At 31.8% G+C, this 25,430-nt stretch overlaps 1 protein-coding gene across 1 annotated transcript in view; it reads right to left on the minus strand.

The window, feature by feature from the left end:
* The window catches only part of LOC107457454 (ceramide synthase 1), a 49,705-nt gene that overhangs the window by 2,908 nt on the left and 21,367 nt on the right, over positions 1-25,430 (minus strand). Inside the window, exons 3-5 of the mRNA XM_087165551.1 lie at positions 24,304-24,465; positions 14,029-14,176; positions 3,487-3,618 (exon numbers count right to left, since the gene is read on the minus strand). Of these exons, the coding sequence (XP_087021677.1) occupies positions 3,508-3,618; positions 14,029-14,176; positions 24,304-24,465 (421 nt within the window). The 3' untranslated portion in view covers positions 3,487-3,507. The remainder of the gene's footprint in view (positions 1-3,486; positions 3,619-14,028; positions 14,177-24,303; positions 24,466-25,430) is intronic.

Genomic DNA, 25,430 nt, shown 5'->3' on the forward strand with positions numbered 1-25,430 from the left:
AAACCTATGGTTCTGGTGTAGACAAAGAATTATGATAGTTAAAAATTAAAAAAAAATTCAAGTGCAGGATCGTTTTCGTCATACGTTTTGGTATCGCAGGCGAAAATCTGAGAGTCACTGTAGATAAGTCACTCTGTTCCTCTGAGCAATAATACTGTTTCCAGGCGTATTGATGAGATGGCCGCCGACGTTGAATCAAAACTCATCAAATTTCAGAAAGAAGGTAAATTTGCGTTGCAGATTGATGAATCAACTGTGATAGATAACAAAGCTGTTTTAGCTTACGTGAGATTCATAAATGAGAGTAAGGAGATTAACGAGGAAATGCTGTTTACAAGAACTTTGAACACAGATACAAAAGGATCGTCGATTTTTAAATTGGTCAAAGATTATTTTGAGGTAAAAGAAATTCCCCTCACAAATGTAAGTGCTTGTGCAACAGATGGTGCTCCAACCATGTCTGGTTGTCATACTGGGTTTCTGAGTCACCTTAAAGAAGTACCGGAAGTTATCTCACCATTCATTATGTCATTCATCGTCAACTTTTGGCTGCGAAAAATTAGTTATTTCTGACATCAATAAAATAAAAGCTAATTCTCCTAATAACCGTTTGTTCCGAGAACTTTACCATGAAAATGATGAAGATTTCGAATTCCTGCTCCTACATACAGCTGTGAGATGGCTTTCAAAAGGAAACTGGGCCGTTTCTTCGAATTGCTTGATTCGGTTTACTGAGTTTCTCGACACCACTGATCCTGTTTTAAAGGAGAGTTTGAAGCAACGCAGGTTGGAAACAGCGTACCTCACTGAGAGTTTTGAAAAAATGAAGGAAATCAACGTAAAACTTCAAGGAAATAAAATGAACATTATCAAGGTTAAGGGAATCATATCTTCATTCATAGCCAAGTTTGATATCTACAAGTCAAACATTGGTCGCAAAGAGATAATGCAATTTCCAACTCTTAAAAAGTGTTCAATGGCAGATATCGAGATTCTCGAAAATAAAATCTTAATTTTTGCTGATCACCCTGATCAGTTATGGAATCAAGATTTAAAGATTTGATGAAATTCGAAATTCCGGATTGGATTTTCGATCCTTTCTCTTTTGAAGTTATGGATAAGCTCACTTCCTCTTTGTAGACAGAGTTTTTAGATTTGAAGTATGACTGTGAGGCTTAAGTCGTCTTTAAAAAATACGGTTACGAGTTAGCTTGGGTAAAGCTTATGGACACTTTCACTTATCCAAAATTGTGGAAACAAACTGAGCCGCTTCTCATCTCGTTCCCGTCAACATATTTAGTGGAGAGAGGATTTAATTCTGTCTTCCAGCTGCTCACAAAGCAAGGAGATCGGTTGGACATTTGCTTCATAGGAGACCCGCGTTTAAATCTGACGAGCATAAAACCTGACATTCAAGATTTAACTTGAAATACACCAAGCACAGGGCAGTCATTGAAGTGGTAAAATTGTACTTTCTCCCTCTTCATTTTTTTTCTCAATTTTTAGTTGTTAACGTTTTAACTTTTTCTTGATTACATTAAAATATGAATTTAAAAAAATGTACTTTTGTTTTGATTATTCCGTTTTAAATATAATTTCTTTTTGAAAAAAAAAAAAAGATGCACAATTTTTTTTTAATTAATAAAAACGACAGGATAAATTTGCCTCCCTATTTGCATTACAATTTAAATTAAAATCAAATAACATAGCATATTTTCAGTGTTAGGTTGCTCACAAGCAACAATGAATGGTTTGTTGAGCAAAAAGAGAAAGGGGCGATATGTGTCAGTCAACCCCAAGAGGGGGGCGATGGTCCACAAAAGATTGGGAACCACTGGTTTAAATCATCCAAAATATTAGGGGGAATTATTAAATCACAATAAAGATTTTTACTGTTATGGGATTTCTACAAAATCCTGGAAGCGCTAATTTTATTCTTGAAAGTTCAGCTTGTACTTCATTTCCGAAAACACAAGTTAATTGATCAGTTCCGACACTTTTTGTTTCGGAGGGAATTAAGTGATCTCGGACGCATATAATGTTGGCTCCAGAATCTACTAACGATTCAACTAGTTGATCATTAACGAAAATTTTTTCATATTGTAATTGATGCTTAGATTCATTAAATATTTTAGCTTCGACTTTGCAAACATGGTCTCAATTTGTGTTAAATCTACATTTGAATTAGTTTCGTTTCTGTGAAAGCTTTTACGCGGATTATTTCGTGGTTGGTAATCTGTAGAATTTCTCTCATATGAATTACGATTAAATCTTTGAAATGAGATATTTTTTTATTGTTGTCGAACGGCTGTTGACGGTAGTGTTTTATTTCGGCAAAAGATTTCCGTTTCGAAACAAAATATACATCGCATTCCTTCGCAAGTTCAATTGGTTTAAACCAAGTTTCGTTTTAGCGTATCGCAATATGTTGTTGCGTTTCACTATCGAGGGTAGGGTAGAAAACAATTTATCGGCTATCATTAATTCGCACAAGCTTTTAAAATCATTAACGTTACGAAGGTTGCAATAGTATTCAAAAGCGTTTGTCAATCTTGATGAAAATTGTACGTGTGATTCATTAAGTAATCGTTGAGCTCTTCGGAAATTGATCAAGCATTCCTGGGCCGTTGGCTGAAATTCTCGTAATATAATATTTTTAACTTTTTCGTAATCTTGGAGTTCGGTCTCCGAAATGTAAAGTAAAATACTATTCGTTTTTTCACCTAGAATATTAATTAATATTTCCGATTTGAATTCTGGCGGAACATTTTTGGTTGTAAACGCGCGTTCTAAAGAATGAAAGAATAAGTTAAAATTTCGGGTTTAGTAGGAATCTGCATACTAAGTGTTTTAACTGATTTAATTTAGACTTTCGAGGTATAAAGATGATGTTCTAATTATCGCGTTTGTGTTTTCAGAATTATTTTGATTTGAGCCGGAGTTAATTGATGCTAATTCGATTTCTTTTTCGATTTGGGCTAACTTTAGTTTTTCTTTTACGCATTGTTGTTCTGCTACTTTTCTTTCTTCGACGATTAAATAAATCATGTCTTTACAAAAAAAATTTATATATATATATATATATATATATATATATATATATATATATATATATATATATATATATATATATATATATATATATATATATATATATATATATATATATATATATATATATATATTTGGATCTCATTTTACACAATTTCTTATCTAAGAAAAAGGAAATTTTACGAATAATTATTTTATATACCCACTTGTCAATACGAAATAATAAGAAATAATTATATATTTTTATTTATACTTTTTTTGTTCTGACACGCGTATATTGTCGAAATATGTAAAAGTTGCATTTTTGAAACCTTTAATGAATAGTTTTTCGTTAAAAAAATTCTAAATAATAATTGATCGCGAATAGACTTAATTATAACACTAAATTAAAATGAAATTTTATTCGATTGTACTTCAAATTAATTCTACCCTTACCTATTACTTAATTTCATATAACTAAGAGAGCTTTTTACTCCCTTTTTGGTATATTTTTTCCATGACATCATATTCTCTTGCGTCTTCAACTGATTGACCAGTGACCACTCTATAGGACATATGAAGGATAAGCTGAAAATGTAAAAAAAATGTATAAAACAATAGCAAGCTTAAAGGAAACAGCATATAAAACATGATAAAAAAATATTTTAACATCTTTTTTTAACAAATTATTGTCCTAGAGTTCTTATAATTATTGTTTATACATATAAGCGTAAACTCTTTGACATATATGAGACACAGGTGTCCATTTTATATATTTTTTTGGACTCTCTAATTCTAAGTAAAAATATATTTTGGTACTTTTTAACTATAAAAAACGGTCAAATAGTCACTAAAAATTTTTTAGATTATCGGAAATAGATTTGTACTAAAATATAAAATCCAAAAAAAATAGTTCGATTTTTTTTTACTCGATTCATCGATCACTCGATTTTATCGATTCATAATTTTCATATTTTTTCATCAATATATCAATAATTGATTTTGTAAATTAAAGAAATTTCAGGATGACTTAATGTTTCTCTCATATACAAATAAGTGCAAATTTGAAAAATTTTCTTTTAGAAGTAAGCCGTCAGCTCATATTAGCAAAGGGACATATGTGTATTTATCTGCTAAAATCAATCCTTATTTCGTAACCATAAATTAATAAAATTCCAACTACTATATTTTGATCTAAATTAATACTAAAAAATGGAGAAAAATATAAAAAATTATTTAATGAAAATTCTTTGTAAAAGGATTAACAAAGACACTTAAAAATTATGCCAGCTAATAGTTTGAACTCTATATTACGTATTAACTTGTGGTATAGAATGAAAAAAAATTAAAGCAGGAGAATCTATTAGACAGTGTGTTTATTATTACGGTTCTATGACTGTAATTAATGACCAAAATCACACAGAAGAAATGACATAGAACACAGAGAGAGAGGGAAAGAAACATCCATGCCCTGAGCGGGATTCGAACCCGCAGTCAGGCACGCTAACCACTCGGCCACCTGGTCGGCAAGAGTATAGATATTAGGTGTTGAAAAATGAAAATTTAAGTGAGGAAAAAACGAGAACAGACTTGAAATTTGACGAAGCATCAAGGTGGAAAGCAAAATCGAAAGCAACTAACCAAATTGAGTACTAAATTAAACTAAACTTCAGATGAAACTCATGTACAAGCAAGATTCAATCTTACTAAGATTAAAATATGTTTCAGATCAGGTTGAATCATGCGATTGTTCAGTAATTTTCAAGGAGAATTAATTAACAGGAAAATAAAGTTTGGTATTAAGTTTACTTAAACGATAATATGGGCCAAAGCAGGTCAGTCTTTCTAATAGCATAACTCTTCAAAAGTAGAACACTGTATAACGAATTGGAAGAGTTTTCCTTCCTTTTGATCAAACTGAGTAAATCTGTGTAAACAAAAAATGCTTGATCTATATATCAAAAACGAAAAGTTCCACCAAGTACGGGTTTTGTAAGAGAAAAGTCGCTTAGCTTTAAGTGGATTAGGTATTTGCAACTCGAGAAGAAGTGAAGTAATTATGCCGAAATATTTTATTCAAGTCACATTCCTGAAAGCGAATACCAAGAATATATATATATATCTAATATATATAATTCTCTTACGTGGCTCCCAAATTTTGGTTGTATTTCTTTTCCACGGTGGCAACGTTTGCTTTGTTTTGTTTACGTTACTATTTCTCTTACACGGCGACAAAAAAGCCTCATTACAACTCCCCGAATGGCAACGCTAGGAAATCGACCAAAGATTGCAGCTAAAAATGTCACATTCCAAATCTAGCTGAGGTGTCTCAACATATACCGCTTTTAAAAACGGAAACTGAAATAACCAGAGAGCATCAGCTCAACACTTCCTAGATGAGAGCAGGCCTCAGCACGGGTTACCATAAATATCCTGTAGTAGTCCAAACGTAATGACATATTTCGTATTTTCAACCACTGCGCAGCTTAGTACCCTTAACGAAATGACATCTTTATAATTTTTCATCTACTGCGCAGTTAACTTCGTTAGATCGGACTACTAAATTGATCCGTGCTAAGGCCTTCCTTCTTCTAGGAGGTGTTGATCAGCTGCGACAATCTCATACTATTAAGCTAGGCAGAAGTGAGTAGTCTTTTTCGATAGATCTCTATTTTAGTATTTTGTCGAAAGCGCCTTTTTTCACGAATTTATATATTACGAATTTATTTGACGATTTTTGATTTATATCACGAATTATACTACAGCACATTTCTAATAGGTTTAACGAATTACACGTCATTTATTTGAATTCAAATTTATTTTAATGACTTAGTACTTACTAAAAAGAAGTAATTTTTTTAAAAAAAAAAGTTTTTATATGGATTTGAATTATTGTTTTGAATTTTTAGAATTTTGTGCATTTCCAATGTAAGTTCCTTTGCGAAGTTAGTAGCGAGAGAAGCGAGCTTGGTTTACGAAGCAAACCATATAAGATTGCGTAGCAATTTTCGGGGGTTGGCGAGTTACATTTTTGTTCGCTTCGCGAACAATATTAAAGTCGTTCCTGGAGATTAGGTGGCAATTTTTCTGCACCAACATCACATAGAGAGAATATAATAGGATTGTAAAATGTCAGAGATCCTTATTATCAGTATTATAAACTTATATAAAGCAATTTTAATACAGACAATATTATAAACTTATATAAAGCGAGGAAGAAATATTATTTAACACATTACTATAGGGTATTAGTCGGAGATTAATCTCCGTATCCGAAGCACGCGTGGCAGAGCCTAACTCGGGTAGACTATATTTGAGGGTGCCCCTTGATTCTCGCCAAGTTGTGATCGCCAAGCTGGGCGATGTTGAAACCCAATCGTGAATCTGATTGGATTAGATTTTAGCGTTATTTTTTGTAAATGCTCAACAGTATATGTAATTTCAGAGGTTCATTAGTTCTACGTTGGATACCGGCTTTTAAGATTACTTTTGCTTATGGTCAATAAGATCGAAGGTATGTTCGCAATCATAAAAAGGAACTTTAGATAAAAATGTCATCGGCAGTCCGGTACCACAGAAGACATTTTCGATTCGTATTTCGCCGAATTTATGTGGCGATGGAGGTACATAGATTCAATTCATGATAAATTTAAACAGTATCTAACTACTACTAGAGAATTAGGTGCGCCTAAATCTGAAGATATTCAAGCTTAACGAAGAAGTGAGTTGTTTTTTTTTCCTTTTCTTTCTATACTTACTCCATTAATTTTTGTTTCGATTCAAAATGTATTTTATTGGGTTTATTAATTTTGCTCATATCGGGTTCATTGTCATTATAATGTCTTGGCCGATGTTTTGTTGAAATTTTCCAATGTTTTATTGAAATATCATCATATTTTGGCAGCTATTCCTGTTACAACGGTGTTCCTCGCAAACAGGAATGGCGCCAAACATAAGTCGCCAATTTCGCCAAGTATATTTTCACCCCTATTTCAAATCATTGTTGATCTTATAGGATGGCGGAAGTTCCCTATATGGTGCTTCATCTCCCCCCCCCAAGTAATTTAAATTTTAAACTGAAAACAATTAAAACCTAATGAAAAAAACTTTAAAATATGGCAAGCAAACTAAAACATGTAATATTAATAAGTTGTTGCTGAGTAATATTTCAAAAGCAAAAACCATTTAAAGTAATTGCCCTATTAACTTCAATACTGTCAACTGACAAAATATTTTAGTTTCAATCAGACAAAAAGCAAATTATATAATAAAAACATATTTAACTGAAATTCGACAAATTAAATTAAGCTATTTAATTTTTTGTCAGATTGAATACTAATAAAAAAAATGTAAAATTAAATAATTATGTTATCAATGATCAATAAACATTTTTGTCTGAATTGTTATAAAAAAATAAGGTGAAAGCAATAAAATTAAAAATTATTTACAATAGATCTCCGAATATTCACAAAACCTAGCTATGTAAATTTTTCATTGATTTTTCTTTTCACATCATTTTGTGTACCAATGATTTGCACTTTTAAGCATTATTTAAGAAATATCTCAAACAAATATGAACTGTTAATTAATATTTCTGGTTGAACGATTTTTTGAAAGTAAGTAAAAAACAGTTGAAAGTAAGGAAAAACAGTGATAAAACTAAAAATTATTTACAAAACCTCCTTATATACAACATTTTTTATCAATTTCTTTTCCATATGATTCGTTTTTATTTAAACTTCTTCGCAGAGCGTTCCGCTGTCGCGTATATTTGCGCTCTCAATTTTGATTGGCTGTTTTGTGCGTTACTAACCAGAAGTCTTTTGTGATTGGCTACGTGTTATCATTCCATTCTCTGCTTATATATATGTGTGTGTAGGGGGGTGGGTGCGTGACAGCAAAAAAAAAATTTTATTAACCAAGGACAATTTAATATATTATGCTATATACGTTCCTTCATTTTAAATTTAAAAATCAATTATACCCTTTCATAAAAAGTACGTACAGAATGTTTTAATTTACAAATAAAATAATGAAGCTGTTCAAATTATTATTCCTAAAAGCATCTTTAAAAACAAATATATTATTACAGACAACCACCCACCAACTAAAACCCATGTTAGTGAATATCACTAATAGTGAGAATGGATTATATGAAATCTTTCAAAGTTTTTTTTTTTGATAAAATATTTTAATACTTTTAGCCTGGATATGTTTGTTAGGTTTAAAAATTTCTTTTAACAAATAACATTTTTGTAGCATTATGTATTTTTTATCTATTCAATTTTCTTTTTAAAAAAATAACTGTATAAAGACATCAAAATCAAGGTTTAAATTAAATCACTTGTATTGTTAGCTGAACATTTGGTAATCGATCAAAATGCTGTTCTCTAAATAACACCTTTATCAGATTGTGACAGTCACAAAGACTATCAGTTTTGATGTCAACATGAGACCTAATTGAGACATTTAGTTTTCGCAGTGGCCTCACCATGTGACGAAACTGACATATTCTCTTCTCAACTGGGTCACCATGCGACAAAAATGTGACGAAATTGTGACATTTACGTTTCAATTGTGTGATCGTGAGGCAAAACTGAGACAAAAATATGTCACATTCTTGTCCCACTGTGACGTTACTGCAACAGTTATAGGTCTTATTATGGTCTAATCGCTTATAAGATAAGGTATAGAAGTTATGGTTATTCCCTATCTATATATATAAAAATGAATGTCTGTGTGTGTGCTTAGACTCCTAAACCATCCAACCGAAAGCAATAGAATTTGGCATACAAATTGTTCAAAGCATGAGAAAGATCACTGTCGGCATTAGAAGATTCTACGACAAGCAGTTAGAGCGGGATTAGTAAAAAACGAAATGAAATTTTTTGATCAGTTAAGCTTAGCCACTGTTTTAAATTTAGATATAGACTATTTAATAAGTCACTTATTTTAAAGATAACATCAGTGATATTTGTAGCTTATAGCTTTATTTGAAAACGAGTGTTTTAGCACGCGTTGACTACGTCAATAAATTTATACTTTTAAAGTTATCTGATAAGGTTTTTTATATATATATATTTTATTTCCAATGGCAGGGAATACAAACAAGAGGAACAATAAAAATAGAAAATAACAAAAGATCGAAGTCATCTTCCCAAAAGCTCTCTCGCACGCCAATATCTTGCGATCTCCAAGTCAAGTCCGTGGAGCCTCCTACAGCAAATGGAGGTGGGTTTTTTTTTTATATTTATTCTTTTAAAACGTGTTTCAAAAATTTTTTTTAAAATTAATAGTAATGGAAATGGAAAAAAATTAGTTAGGCATTGAAAGGCAAAATTGATTTTAAAGTGGTATTAATTCACTGAGAAGAAATGTAAAAAATCGTCATATTATTATTAACTCCTATTAAGCTTAGTTAATTTAGGTAATGTGTGCATAACACATTTTATTTTATAAATGTCGTTAAACAGCCGATCCAAATTTTGAGTTTACGACCACTAATGCTCATCTCCGCAGCCCTGTAATTTTGAACCCAATGTAGAAGACAAAGGAATTTCTAGGTTAAGTATTGAGTGAAATTTGCCGTAGTGGAGGGCTTTTTGATTGAACTAACCCGCAATTTCGTCACATAGCGAGGAAAAATACGAAAACTTCCCACGGTTAGTCGTCTACCGGTAAATGTACTAAACCATGATCCGTCTACCACTGAGGAAATTTTTACGTTAGCAATGCGGTCGGTGCGAGCCGGACGGGGAATTTGCATCATCCAGACATCGCTGGAATTCGAACCTCCACCTGATTGGCCGGCGAGTACTCTATTCTCCGAGACACTACGGCTTGATCGATGCATTTTGAAATTAAAGAAATAAGCTATGTACTAAAAACTAAAGTAGTGGAGTAATTGTATTTATTCGTGTAGAAGAACCTTAAAAACTCGCCATGCTCTTTTAATGACGACAATGATGCTTAATTAATGTTGGTAATATGCATTAGTTGAAATAAAAAAAGCTATATGCTATAATAAAAAAATAAGCTATGTATATTCGAAATTCGTACAGGGATGGCGAACCAATGGCACGCGACACAACGCGCATGTCACGCACTATGAAGCATATGTAACAATTAAATTAAAATTCACAAAAAAACAAATATTAATAAAAAAATTAACAATTAATACTAAAAAACAATTAATAACCAAAAAAACAAGCTAATAATAAATAACTAGCAAAAAAATCAACAGTCCTGCTTAAACTAACATCTTACAACCTATAAGGTATTTGTCATTTAATCTGCAATAACAGAAGTCCCACTGATGCTATTTTAGTTGAATTACGCGTATAACTAAGACATTGCAAAATGTATTTTCTTTTCAATGTAACTAAAGAGTTTTGAGTTGATAGTATTTAGTATTATTATTTTCCCAATAATAATGAAGTCAAAATTATTTGACGGCACGTCTGTGATTTCATTAAACAATTTTTTAGAAAAAATGGCACGTTGGTGCATAAAGGTTCGCCACCTTCGTTATAGGAGAATCATAAAAAATCTTGCTACAAGGAATGACGCTTAATTATTATGGCACTATGTACTATTAGTGTTATGGTAAATGGTGCAGTTTTGATAAGAATTTTACAACGAGTTTTCCATTGTTTTAAAAAATATTTCTTCCAGTGTTAGCAAAGATATTGCATTAATATTTTGAGAAATTAGAATTAAAAGAAATTTTTTACACCACTACTTACAAATATTTTAAACTGTAAATAAAGCTCAGATAGAGAAATGGTCATGCTTCGAAGACCTTCCAAGTTTTTACAAAAATTCTGCTTATTTTATTTTTACTTTTTTAAATTCGAATGTTTTCTGCTACAGTTTTTCGCACAAAACTCAAATGCTGAAGGATTATGTCATAAGTACCAAATATACTAATAAAGGTATAAAGTATTATATAGATAATATTGCCCCTCGAAAGGAATATGTACGGGAGTAAATTGATAGAGGTAAATCTTGACTATCGTGAGCAATAGCATCATGCCAAGTGATGCTAAATGCTGTAAATCTCTAATCTAACTGGATGAACTATGATAAACGAGTTATGCTTAGTTTTATAACGTAAAGTCATCGGAAAGGGGGACAAATAATAATACATAAAATAATTATTTTACCTTTATTAATTGAAAAACTTTGTAAAGGAACCAGGTAAGTGACATTTTCAGAAAGGACCAAAAAATATGAAAAAAGTGGTACCCGATTTATGTTATTACCAATTTATTAGAAGGCGGAATTAATAATATTCCGCCTTATTTTATTTACCACTGCCTAATTTGAAATAAAAATCATGCAAGCGTACTAAAAACTAATGCGGCTCAGTTTAAGACTAAAGTAAAGGCAAAAGCTACTATGTTGCATTAAATTTACCCATAGTGATGCAACTGATTCATGTTATTTTCTCTGAATCATTAATTCCCATATATATATCACTTGCCTGGTTCTTCCACTAAGCTCTTCAATTGTGTCGGTATATCTCTCCGTTTTGAGCATGATTTCGTAGTGTTTCTCAGTACTGAATTATTATTTCTTTCTTTCTTTCCTTTTATTCACCCAGTGTGAAGAACGGGTATTCAGCTTGTATGTATATATATATATATATATATATAACATAAAAAGCTTCAATTGATCTTTTTATGTTATCCTAATTAATTATTCTAATCGAAATACTTTCTCACACTTTTAAAAGCCACATCCTGTTCTTTAATCTATTTTTGGCTCAAGCATGCATTTAATTATAAGCAGGACATTTTTCCCTTTGCTCTCTGTGGGAAACGCTCGATCTATTTCATAAACCAATAACAACTACTAATATTTCCCTCTTTCCCTAAATTAAAACATTTTACGGATTTTTCTTTGCAAGATTTTCCAAATCATATAACCAAGGAGCGCAACTTTTCGTGTTCACTTTTACACTCTCATGACTGCTCTGTCCTAATAATTAATAAATAAATTTTGTACCCTCCTTCCCGACCTAAGACCTGTTTTAATCCTTCCACTCGGCAACGACGTTATAAGACGCCAGGATTGAACTGTCGGGAAGGGGGTACTTACGGTACATCAAAAATATGGAATATCTCTCATTTGAAATTAAATAAATCAACTTCGGAAGAGGGTACATCAAAAATATCGAATAGATATTCGCATGGATAGTTGAAAATTTATCAAGTCAAATTCTTCTGCAACTCATGGTAATTAATTATTCATCCAGTATCTTCAACAAAAAATAAACTCTTCAATCATCAAACTTTTTTTTATTATAAATGATACCTTCGCCCAGAGGAACTTAACGATCATCCATTTCCATTTGTGAATGTTGTATGTTATGTCTACATTCTGAAGATGATAAACACTACAAGAAAGCTGAGCTTCGATATTTTGGACTAAAAAGATAAACTGCATCAGATTCCTGATCGACATTAAAATGTTTTTATTGAAATCCCATCCCTTTCCTTTACAAGTGACTTACAGAAAATTTTGTTTTGCCGCGCTCCCAATGCTGCTCTGAATTTTATCGTCTACAAATTGTTCTCACCCCACCTCATTCAAGGAGAAATATGATTCCTCTTAACAAAGAAACTAGAACAACTTTCATCTGATGTTGGGATTTTCAAAATGTGTTTTGGAATCGAAGAAACACATTTTTTTTCCTATCAACTTTCATCTGATGTTGCTGTTTCCAAAATATCTTCTTGGACTAATTCGATCTTTTTCACGTATCCCTTGAGTTAATTTTTTTTTACAATTCTCTTACTACAATTTCTTGAATTTTTATTGATTGAAAAAAGAAACACTCATGTAAATGAACAAAAATTCGACGGGTCTTCGAAATTCTTCGATATTCGATGGGTAAGGAAGAGGGAATGAAATTCTCCTCGAAGGAAAAACGGATTAATACCCCAAGGAACCGTTTTTTTTTTTACTGTTTTTTCAGGTGTAAATGAAAATGACCAATGTATTGACAATAGATTAACCTCATTTATCATTTTTATTACAAAATTTATACCGACAGATTATTAAATGAAGAGATATTTTCAAAACTATTGTTTACCATGTTACCAGCTGCATAAATACTTGAAACTCTGAAAATAATCTTTTTTTAATATAACAATTAATGTCTGATGGCCCATTGATTTGAAAAAATATTCTATACATATGAAATTGACAGTGGGCGGGGGTACCCGACACTCCCCTACTCATTATGGGTTAGAACTTTCAAATTATCCGGCTCTACCAGTTGAATGAAATTGTGTTCCATCAGTACTTAAAATATTGATTCGAGCTTATTTATAATGATTTTAAAAATAAATTGCTGACTTAATTGCTTAAAAATAATTACCCACCTTTTAATTTGACAGTACGTTCAGATTTATGAAGAACATTAAAGAAAAAATTTATTTTAAGTAAAACTGCAAAATATTGATTTTCTGTAATATTATGCGTATAAGAACATCTAGAATTTCGGGCAAAATTTTTTAATAAAATAGTAATACAAACTATGAAATATACTTAAATTCTAAATTATTCCAATTGAAAACAGTTGATAGAAACATTTGTTTAAAAATATCAACTTCCTCATGTTTGAAATGCCTGGTTACAAACAAAATAAAATTTAAAATAAAAAATAAATCATAAATTTTAAAAAAATATATTAAAAAAATTTTTAAAAATCAATAAACATATGTATTAAAATTTCAACTTAAAAGTTTAAGAAATAAAAGTAAGCTAAATTAAAGTCATGTAAATTTACACTAGTACTAGGTTTCTTTTTTGTGAACTTTTATTTTGAACGCTCATGCTGATTTTGTTATAGTATCTTTATTAGCTAAAATTGTTACACAGTTTTGTAATAGACAAATGCTCAATGAAAGATTTATTTTAAATAAGAATTATCATAATAAACTATACAATTTGTTTCTAATAGATATAAGTAACTGAAATTCTACTTACATAAAACCAATAAACATTTAAAATTTGCAAAATCCACAATAAGCCATTCATAAGCAATGAACAAGGTAATACTGATTGCAATCCGTTAATATCGGATATCCCGGTATAAAGAACTCTGAGTGGATACCAATATAACCGAGAAATGTACCTGCAATATACAGATTTATATTAATTTTAAGTATTTTTAAATAAATTTAAACATTGTTTCAACGTATATAATCAAATTCTGTTTATAAATGGTGAACATTGTCTGTTTTAAACTTTTTACCTATCTTTTATTCTTCACTAAATTTTTAATTAATAAATAGTGTAGAAAAAACACCGATCGTCCCAAAAGCGTCCAATGATTTGATTCCCAAGTCTGAATTAAGAAAAACGTAAGTGTGATAGAAATGTATGGTTTCTTGCGTTCTGCTTGGCAAACTAGAGAATGCATTCTCACCGATTTATGAAATTAATTACAAAGTTTATCAACTGGTAGTGACCCAAGCTGGAGTTTCAAAATAATTTCTGAATCATATCATGATCTCCAGACTAAAATATTTGCACAGGCATCGATTATTGATTTGTTTGCACAGGCATCGATTATTGATTAAAATTGTTGATTGTTTATCTCAGTTAGCAACGTCATCTGTTGGTGAACTTTGTTTCTAACTTAAAAACCTAGGGAGAAAAAAGTCCTACTTTTCCAAACAGAATGCAGTAAGCCATACGTTTCTATCTACTTAAAAAAATTTCAATTGATTTTTACAAATCAACGATTATTTTTAGACAACCATAAAAAGAAATTGATTTTTGTTCTCCCATAAAATAAAGCAGTGATTTTTTTTTTACTATTCTAATTCATTTCTGGATGGCAGTTTTGAGATGTTTAAAAAAATAAAATTGAAAACAGTTAATTAAAATAAAGATTTCTACAACTTTTTTCTCTTTGGCACAATAACTAAAAGATAAAAACAATGAGTAAGCAGTTATTAATTATTCGAGTTAATTCTTTCTGAACCAGAAAATGAACTAGGCTATTAAATTTGAAAAGATCAAAATTTAACATTTCTTGCATTTAACATTTGTTACGAAACTAATTACTTTCGAATTGACAAACGAATTGTTACTTTTAGAAACATTTATTGGGACGTAACACAAACACATACATATTAACACAGACACTCAAGACATAATCATTTACATTAATCCCGGTTACATAGGGGGCGCTGCTGGAGCGCTTCTGGATACGAATATTCTTAACACACCCCACCTGTACTCTGTTAAGAGTACATTACTACAAACTATTAAATGCAAATACAAATTAAATTATATTAAATCATATGCAAATACAAAATATAAAGAAAGAAAAAACATTATGACACAAGGATAATATAGGCAATGATACATGAAACCTTTTAGTATTAATTTATTTCAAGGGGGTAAATTAACTGAATTGGTCGTTTATACTGACCTTTAGATGTTTTAATAATGCATGATCTAATATGACCATCTCGGCCAATAATTACTTTTTCAATGATGCCAAGGGGCCACAAAAATTTAGATTTCGTTATTCCTTCGAGCAATACTACGTCCCCTACCTTCAGATCCTTTTCTGGTAAGGGATTAACGAATTTGTGTGCATTTCTTAATTGCATTAAATAATTAGCTTTCCATTTCAGCCAAATTTGACGTACAAGTCTAGTTTGGTAAATTTTACGTCTAGTTAAATTTTCTTTATTCGAGGGTTCATTGTTCAAAATTTCTGTAAAATGAATTGGATAGCTAAGAATTTCCTGTCCAGGAAATAAAAATTGGGATGGTGTGAGAGGTAGTGGTTCATTTAACTCATTGCTTACATAAGTAAGTGGTCGATTGTTCAATACAAATTCAATTTCTGCTAGAATGGTCGTCATTTCTTCAAAGCTAAGAAAAGATTTACCGAGAATTTTTCTTAAAGGTTCTTTAATACTCTTCATGAGTCTTTCATAAATCCTCCCCACCAAGGAGCATGAGGGGGGATAAATTGCCATGTTATTTCATGCAAAGCCACAAAATTGTTTAACTCTGAATCATCCAAAATTTTAGGAAAACTTTTCAAAATGTTTTCTGCATTTTTAAAACTCTTAGCGTTATCCGAAATGATGACCTTACAATTTCCCTTTCTCGCCAAAAATCGTCTTAAAGACAAAATAAAGTTTTTTGTTGTCATATCCGTGACTAATTCAATATGAACAGCCCTTGTAACAGCACATGTAAACAATGTTATATAAGATTTTTGATTAATATCTTTACCTGAACGAACAGTGACTGGACCAGTAAAATCAATTCCAGTAACAGTAAAAGGGGGGTTTTCAAGAACTCTAGTCTTTGGTAATTGTGCAGTAATTTGTTCTGCAGGTTTCAAAGAGTACCTTTTACAAATGAGACAAGTTTTTAAAACCTTTTTCACTATTTGTCTACCCTTCGGAATCCAAAATTTTTGCGAGGGTAGCCGACACCCCACCGTGACAAACCTTTTTATGTTCTCTAGAAATTAGTAATTCAGTAAATTTTGACTTTTTAGGTAAAAGAATTGGATGAATCTCGCTATCTGAAAATTCACTTTCTTCTAACCTTCCCCTTACCCGCAAAACATTATTTTTATCTAAAAATGGGGCGAAATAATAAAGAGACGACTTTTTAGATACCTGTTTACCATTTTTAATGCATTCCAATTCAGAAGAGTAGACAAGACTTTGCTCATACCTTATCCAGTCCATCTCAGCTTCTGAGAGCTCAGTTGCAGTGTAAGATCCCAACTCAACTGGTAATTTTTTGAGCTTGTTGACGAATCTTTTAACCAGTACTGTAATTTTTAACACTCTATCTAAGTTACTATATTTATTTAAATCTAATACAAATTCTGAATCAAACACTGTACATTTACATTGGGAGATTATTTCACATTCTTTTCTAACTTCTAAATCTCCAATGGGTTTCTCATTTTCAATTTTACAAGGCCAAAACTCACTAGGTTGACTCAACCAAGGTGGTCCATACCACCACAACGAATTTTTGACTAAGTCCGAAGCAGAAATACCCCTTGAAAGGATATCTGCAGGATTTTCTTTTCCAGGACAATGAGACCATTCTGTTTGTTCAGTTAAATTTTGAATTTCATTGACTCTATTTTTTAACAAAGGTTTTGTAGTTATTGGCCTCTCCCTTAATCCAATACATGCATATGGTTGAGTCTGTCCAATAGTGATGAGTAGTTTCAAATTTTAAACATTTACTAACTTGTTTAACTAACCTAGCGGACAATAAACATCCTAACAATTCTAAACGTGGTAATGTGATAGACTTAATAGGAGCAACCCTACTCTTGGAACATACAAAGCTAGTAATCACTCGATTTTCTCGAGTAATTCCTCTTAAATAGATCACACAGCCATAGGCATTCATGGAAGCATCTGAAAAAGAATGAATATCAAATGAAATAAAATCACATAAAGTTAATCCTAAAAAATAATGTCTAGGAATGAATATCTCGTTCAAAAGTTCGATTTCACTGCACCACAACTGCCACTTGTAGTCCAGTAAAGGTGGAAGTTCAATATCCCAGTCAATATTAGCAGCCCACAATTCTTGGATAAGAATTTTCAGTTTCATAATGAAAGGACCAACGTAGCCAATGGGATCGAAGATACGACTCAGAAGGTGTAATACAAATCGCTTGGTACCAGTGGCGAATATAAGTTAAAATTTTGGAGGGGGCCCAACATTTAATTTTATTTTTAGTTTAAAAAAAACTAAGTGTTGGAACTAAACAATCTCGTTATCATTTTTTTTATGCTTTCAGTTTATAAACTATGAGTAAACAAAATTGAACGTAACAATTGATTTTATTTGGATTGACGACTGTACATACATATATATATATTTATATATAAGAAGTTTGTCTTTTTAAGTAAAATTTACAAAACAAAGCTCAGATTTCTTGGTACACTTGCAAACTTATCAAGTACTTCTTCATCGCTTATTTTAACGTCTCTATGGATGGAAAGTAATGCAAGTCCATTAAGTCTATTTTCCGAAGTGGTGTTTCTTAAGTAAGACTTCAGTCTTCTTAAACTTGAGAAGCTTCTTTCCACAGTCGCAACAGAAACAGGTAGAACTGCTAGTAATTTTAAAAGAATATAAATGTTAGGGAAGAAAGTCTTGTCACATTTTTCTAAACAACAAATTGCTGTTTCGGGAAGATCTTCAGATTTATCCCGACTCCACTTTTCTCTCCATAACATGAATTCACTTTTCACGATCTCTTTATGGGACAAATCGTCTTCGTAGAAACTGAAAGCAGCTTCCAGAGAACTGAAATCTGTTTTTATACAAAATTCTGGAAGTATGTGTTGTAAGGATGCAACTGTTTCCTTGTGAGATTGAAAGCGTTCCTTTAGGGAATTACAAAAATCGTCAAGGTAAGGTACATAAACAATTCGTCGATAGTACTCTTCCTTTGAGCTGTAAGGGACGTTGTTGCGGGCTGTTTGAAGACGACAAATTCTTGGAATCTCTTCTTTAATGTCGAGTTTTTCAGCAAATTCCTTTACTTCAACATACAGGGTTTTAAAGTTGTCTTCATTTGCCCTTTGCTTCGATAGCAGATCTAAGACGCTTGTAACATTTGATATGGCTTGAGAAAGATCTATGTTTCTTTTTTGAAGCGTCTCGGATAAGTTATGTGTAGTTTACAGCATGCGGCTCAAAAGAAAAAGATTGACAAGAAATTGAAATTGACTGATAGAACTACCTAGAGCATGTGCCTTAGGTGCTGAGTCACTTGATTCTTCTTCTATTTTCAAAAGAGAGAGAATGATTGGTTCTAAAATATCTTTAAACAAAAACACAGAGTCGTGCCTATCCACCCATCGTGTTTCACAGAGTGAAATAAGTTTCTTTTTTTTCTGTTCAGGACAGCAGTCAGATATCGTCGATTTCAGTATTTCAGTTCTTTTGGCTGACTTGTGGAAAAATCCGCAGACTTCTTTGATAACGCCCATGCAATTTCTTATAGAAGGGATGTTACTTGCATCTGACAAACACAAATTTAGACTATGTGATGAACAACGTGTATACAAGGCCAGTGGAAGTTTTTCTCTGATAAAAGCTTGTACCCCTCTGAATTGCCCTCTCATCGCGGAAGCACCGTCGTATCCTTGACCTCTCATTTTCTTTAAGTCAAATCCTAAACTTGACAAGGTCTCCAACACTGTGTTAGCTAAGCCTGCACCAGTAACGTCATGAACGGGGACGAAAGTTAAAAAATCTTCTCTAATTTCGTATGATTGGTCTTCAACATACCGTACGTAAAGAGAAAACTGCTCTACTTGGCTAATGTCAGTGGTTTCATCTGCTAAAATGGAATAAAAAATAGACTTCCTGACATTTGTCACAATTTGAGATTGGATTAAATGACCAAACGTGTCAATGATTTCGTTTTGTATAAAAGAACTGGTGTACATACTCTTCCCACCACTGTTCATTAATTGATCTTTAAGGTCTTTATCTCCACTGTTAGCTCGATATCTCAGCAATGATCGAAAATTTCCGTCATTTTTTTCGGGTTCTTCTAGGCCTATTCGTCCACCATCACGATGACCTCTCACTGCTATTTGTTGCCTTCCACAAAATCTTATAGTTTGTATAATAGGAATCAATCTTTTTCTGTTTTTTTCAACATCCAATTTTCTTTGAGAATTGACTTGATTGATAACACTGTCAGCTTTTTTTTTTACAATGGATTTTGTGTCTTCAGCAATCAAAACTGATGTTTTATGATAAGTGAAATTTTCATGTTTACGAAATATTTCCTTGGCTTTTTTCAAATTATTAAATGCCCGTGTTACTAATGCCCCTGTTACTTGATGATCTCCTTTTCCTACAGTATTGGAAGGTGAAAATATTACGCAATATTTACAAAAAGATCCGGATTTTTCTTCAGAATAAGCTAACCACTCAAATTCTTCTAACCATTTCATTTGAAAAGTTCTAGTATGGGTTGAAGTAGAACAACTGGAATTAGAAGGAAATTTGTATGCAGGTTGTGGTTTCCAAACATTTTCTACAAGCGAAATTTTTTCTTCATTTGTTAACGAACGAACGGAATCGTTTTGACAATAGTTTCCAATATCATAGATATTTCTTTTTACCTGGTTGAAGTCCTCTGTAAGTGGGGCTGGATGTGGATCAACCGTACCAATACCTTCGAAAACAGAAGAAACATTCTTAGTAGCACAGCCAACTTCAGTACTGTCGCTAATAGACTTATTTACAATCTGTTTTTTTGCAAAAAAATTTATAATAGAAGCTTGCCTCTTCATTATGAATGCAATTGACTTAACAACAAACGTTTCCCGCTTATATAGGTTGAGTTAGAGCGCATAAATTCGAGAAGCTTTGATTTCTGGAACAGTCTAAAATCTTCGAAAAGGAACCTATTCAAAATCTCGATTGGGTCTTCAAAATAGGCCACGCCTTCATTGCACGCCTTCATTTTAGATTTACGATACTCTTAGCGCCATCTATACTTTTTTTCGGAAACTATTTGCTAGCAAAGCCATCCGAATATTAACTAACTATACGTGTATATATATAATTTTTTTCCTTCGGATTTCGGGAGGGGCCCTGGCCCCCTCGGCACCCCCCATATATACGCCCCTGCTTGGTACTGCTACCATTGACAGCAATGTCTTTCAACTTGCTGACGTCAAAAAAGATTATATCTTCATCAGGATTCCAAGCTAGTCCTAGAACTTTACTTGGTACACCATTTCCACTTATGCCATTTGAGTCATCAGTTTCTATGCCAGATCTTCTGTACATCTCACGGAGTGGTATCGAGTTAGTTTGCCATTTTCTAAGCACCATTCCAGCTTTCTTCATTATCTCTACACTTTCAGTGCTGATTTTATGAGCAGTTTCTAAATTATCAGTTCCTCCAACGAGATCATCGACCCAGAACGAATTTCTTAACACTTCACAAGTTTCTGGGAATAAATTTTGGCACCTTTCAAAATGGTGCTTAAGAGTTGCTGCAAGCAAGTAAGGACTTGGTTTAAGTCCAAATAGCACTCTAGTGAAGTTTAGTACACAAAGCTTGTCTGAATTGAGGTCTTCAATCCAGAAAAATTTGGTAAATCGTCGATCATCTGAGTCTATCAAAATTTGTAAATATGCCTGTTTAACATCAGCTGTATATGCTATAGCATTTTGTCTAAATTGCAACAAAAGCTCGAACAAGTTTGGATATAAGTTCATTCCAGTATGAAGACAATCATTGAGTGAGTATTCTCCCTCTGCATGAGCTGTACCATCAAACACTATTCTGAGGCGACTACTTGTTTTATCTTCGCGAATGACAGCATGGTGGGGCAAATAAAACGTAGATTCATCAATTAAATTATCTGACAATTCAACTATTCCCTCTTTAAGATAACCGTCTACAACCTCCCGATACTCCTTATACAAAGATGAATCTCTCTTAAACCTCTTGACCAAACTATTAAAACGTTTTAATGCCACCTCCCTATTGCTCGCCAACTTTTCTTGCATCCTTTCTATCCAAGGCAACTTAACACAATATATATTGTCAACAAACTGAATCGAATCATTAAATTCCCTCAAAAGATCTTGTTCTTTGCTACCTAAAGTCTCTATTTCGTCACCTCTAATTCCCAAACTTTCCAATTCCCAAAATCGTCTAAGCTCCGAAGAGATTGAATCATTCTCACTAAAAACGAAATTAACCGATGCGGACTCAATTGAACCTTCACATCTACCTTGAAGGGACCATCCAAAAACTGTTTCAAGAGCAACTAATGATGAATTTAACCTTTGAAATCTCTTAGTCAAATCCCAATAATAATCCGATCCAACTAACAATGAGATCCTACAATCATTGGACAACTCATTAGTATTAAACGTCAACTCAAGTCTCCTGGCCTTCATCTCAGCGCAAACCCTTTGATCAGGAACATGAATTGGCGCTCTCGAAATTTCATCTATCTCCAATGCCTCAATCACGACTTCGTTACCTTCGAAAATATTTCGCAACTTAACCTCCACTTTGCGACAAACCTGCAACTTAGGATTCTTGGAGCTAAACTATAAATTTTCAATTTTTCAAACCCTACAACCTTTAATCATAACCTTTCGGAAACACATTTTTTAACAAAAGTCCGTTCAGAGCCATTATCAAACAACGAAAATATTAAATCCGAAGAATTAGTGCCAACAATTTCTACCTTTACACATTGCAACAAAATCCCTCCATTTTTATTCCCTATATGATTCGAAGAAGTGGATACAATTTCATTTAATTTTTTCTCTTCATTTTGGTTTTTCTTCGAATCGCCCTCATCCTTATCCTTTTTAGAGTTTTCTAGTTTAAAACATATTGCACGCGCATGTCTACCATTACAAAAAGAACAAGCGGGGCCTTTACAATTTTTAACAAAACAATTAACATTACAACATAATAAGCATCTTCTTTCGCGTAATAATTTCTCTCTTTTATTTTGAGCTTTCAAATTCTCACATAAAGAACTCAAATGATTTTGATTACAAAATATACAACCATTTGAAGCTGCATTAGTCAGCAATTCATTCGCGGAGGGTATAAATTTATTCCGATTCCAAGAGCCTCCGTTATATTTACGAGAAATTTGTTTTGAATGGAAATTCGACGCCTGGCGAGGCGAAGGGGGGGAAATCGCAGACTGCTGCAAGTGAAAAGCCCTCTCTCTGGCGATAATAGCGTTATGCAAAAAACTCATTAATTCATTTAGATCATGATTAGTACTTGAAATTTGCTCTTTACTAAATTCTAAAATAAGATCACTGGGAAATAGTTTCAAAATAATTGCGCTAAGCATTACACTATACGTTTCCGATTTTACACCTAAACTTTCAAGAGAACGAATTTGAGTTTGACATTTAAAATAAAGATTCTTTAATTCCTGTAAATTAGACGAAATTTTTAAAGGGGTCATATTTAACAGTTTAGACATATGGGCGTTAATTAAAACATCTTTTTGACCGAATGTATCTTGAATTAATTTAAGAGCTGGTTTATAGTTGTTTTCTGTTATCGCAAAACCTTTAATGCAAGAAAGTGCCTCACCACCAAGACAACTAAATAAATATGAAAATTTTTCTACAACTGAGAGAGAAGGATTTTTGTCAATTGAATTTTCATATTGATTCCAGAAATTCAAATACTCTGATGGATCGCCATAATAAGTTTGAATTTTTAATTTAGGCAATTTTGCGCTTATATTTCCGCTACGATTCGCTGGGTTTTCTTGCACATTATTATATTTATTTTCAATTACGCTATCAGATTGCAACGATTTTATTTTGTTTTTTAATTTAACAGTAGTAAAAACTATTTCTTCGTTATATTCATCAATTTTTTCTATTTCTGATTCAATATCATCATTATCTAAAAGATTTTCGATTTTAACATCTAAAGATTTGATTTGATCGTCTTTGGTTTGCAATTGGATCAACAGACTTTCGAACTCATCGATTTCAATTCCCTGCTCATCTAAACAAGTTTTAATTTTTGTAATTAGTTTAGTAACCTGTCCTCTATGCGAAGTGCGTTGTTTTTTTAACTTATCCAACTCTTTCTTTTCAGCCATTACTAAATTTATATTCCTATTCAGATATTAATAAGCACTACCAAATCAAACAATTTTTAAAGCATATGTGGTTCAGTAAATACAAACACTACTTATTCAAACTAGTACTTATTCAAAACGAAAGTATATATATCAAACATAAACAACAAAATTTTACCATTTCAACAATTTCCTACTCATAAACCCTAATTCGACACAATATGAAACAATTAAATGTCCAAATCGAAACTATTTCAATGCAATGACTTTTAACTACTTTCAACACAATACGAAATGGATAAGTATCAAATCAAAACAACATACCCCACATGCCGTCATTCTTTATTTCTTGCAAACGAATTTTTTATTCGAACAAACCATGGGCTTCCACGGACGATGCATCAATTTTCTGTTACGAAACTAATTACTTTCGAATTGACAAACGAATTGTTACTTTTAGAAACATTTATTGGGACGTAACACAAACACATACATATTAACACAGACACTCAAGACATAATCATTTACATTAATCCCGGTTACATAGGGGGCGCTGCTGGAGCGCTTCTGGATACGAATATTCTTAACAACATTTAAGGTAAAGATATCATAGTGAATACATTACCATACTGCAGTGAAACTCAGAAATGCGATATTGGCGAGCCATTCATGCATCTTGACAATTTTGTCACCTTGAATTTTGAAATATATATTCAATTTGGAAAATTCAAGAAAAATATCACAAATATCATGAAGAAAAAGAACAAAGCAACCAATGTTATGACACCTGAAGAAACGAAAAAAAAATGGTAAGTAATAATATTGTTTCAAAGAAATATCCTTTAAAAATATATACTTTAAAAAAAAAAGAAAAAAAGAACTTTTCAAAACAGTTTTTACCAAAGAAATATTTTAGTTTAGTTTCTTTTAAAGTTCAAATCAATTAACAAATTTTTGACGATGTAAAAAAAAAATTTAGTTTAGCTCATGGCTTAATATTCCAAACATGATGGATTCAAAAACTATAATGGATTTCACGAAAATACGCGATAAAGTTGTACGCACTTTAAAAAGTAAGAACTAAAAATCGATTTGTAATTAACTGGGTATTAAATTATTAGAAAAAAAACTTTAATTGGCAAAAATTATAAGGTTTGCGAAATTCGAATTATTTAAATAGAACATTTAGAAAGGTAAATTTGATTGCAAAATATATTAATTGAAAATATTATAAGACAATATAAATATATAGTTGGGTTGATCGAAATTACCAAGTTGAATAGGAATATTATTTCGTGATCTTAAGAATTCTTGACTAAATAGAGATTTTTTTTTTAACCGATTGAAAATTTTATTAAAAACATACACTTAGCTTAAATATGATCAGCAATTCAAATAAACAAAATTAATTAAATTACGAACTTTACACAACCATACAATTTTTTTAAAGGCATGACTTATAGTAGAACTAATGGAATGATTAAATGAGAATAAATAACAAAAGTTTAAAGGCGGAACGTATTCTTAAAAATTTCGGCGGATCACTCTACTTTTTTGTTAAGTTTACACGATGTTTGAACACGCTCGATATTCTAGGAAGTTTTATTATTGAAATTGTACCTAAATTTTCTCGCAAATTTATTATACATAAGTTCTTTTTTCTTTTCTTTTTTTTATACATTTTATACATACATTTACATTACATTACATTATACATTACATTTTATACATTTACATAGCCAAAACAAAGCC

Source organism: Parasteatoda tepidariorum, chromosome 6 (assembly GCF_982258835.1).
Source record: "Parasteatoda tepidariorum strain Cologne lab strain chromosome 6, Ptep-v5.0, whole genome shotgun sequence".
Taxonomy (NCBI): Eukaryota; Metazoa; Arthropoda; class Arachnida; order Araneae; family Theridiidae; genus Parasteatoda; species Parasteatoda tepidariorum.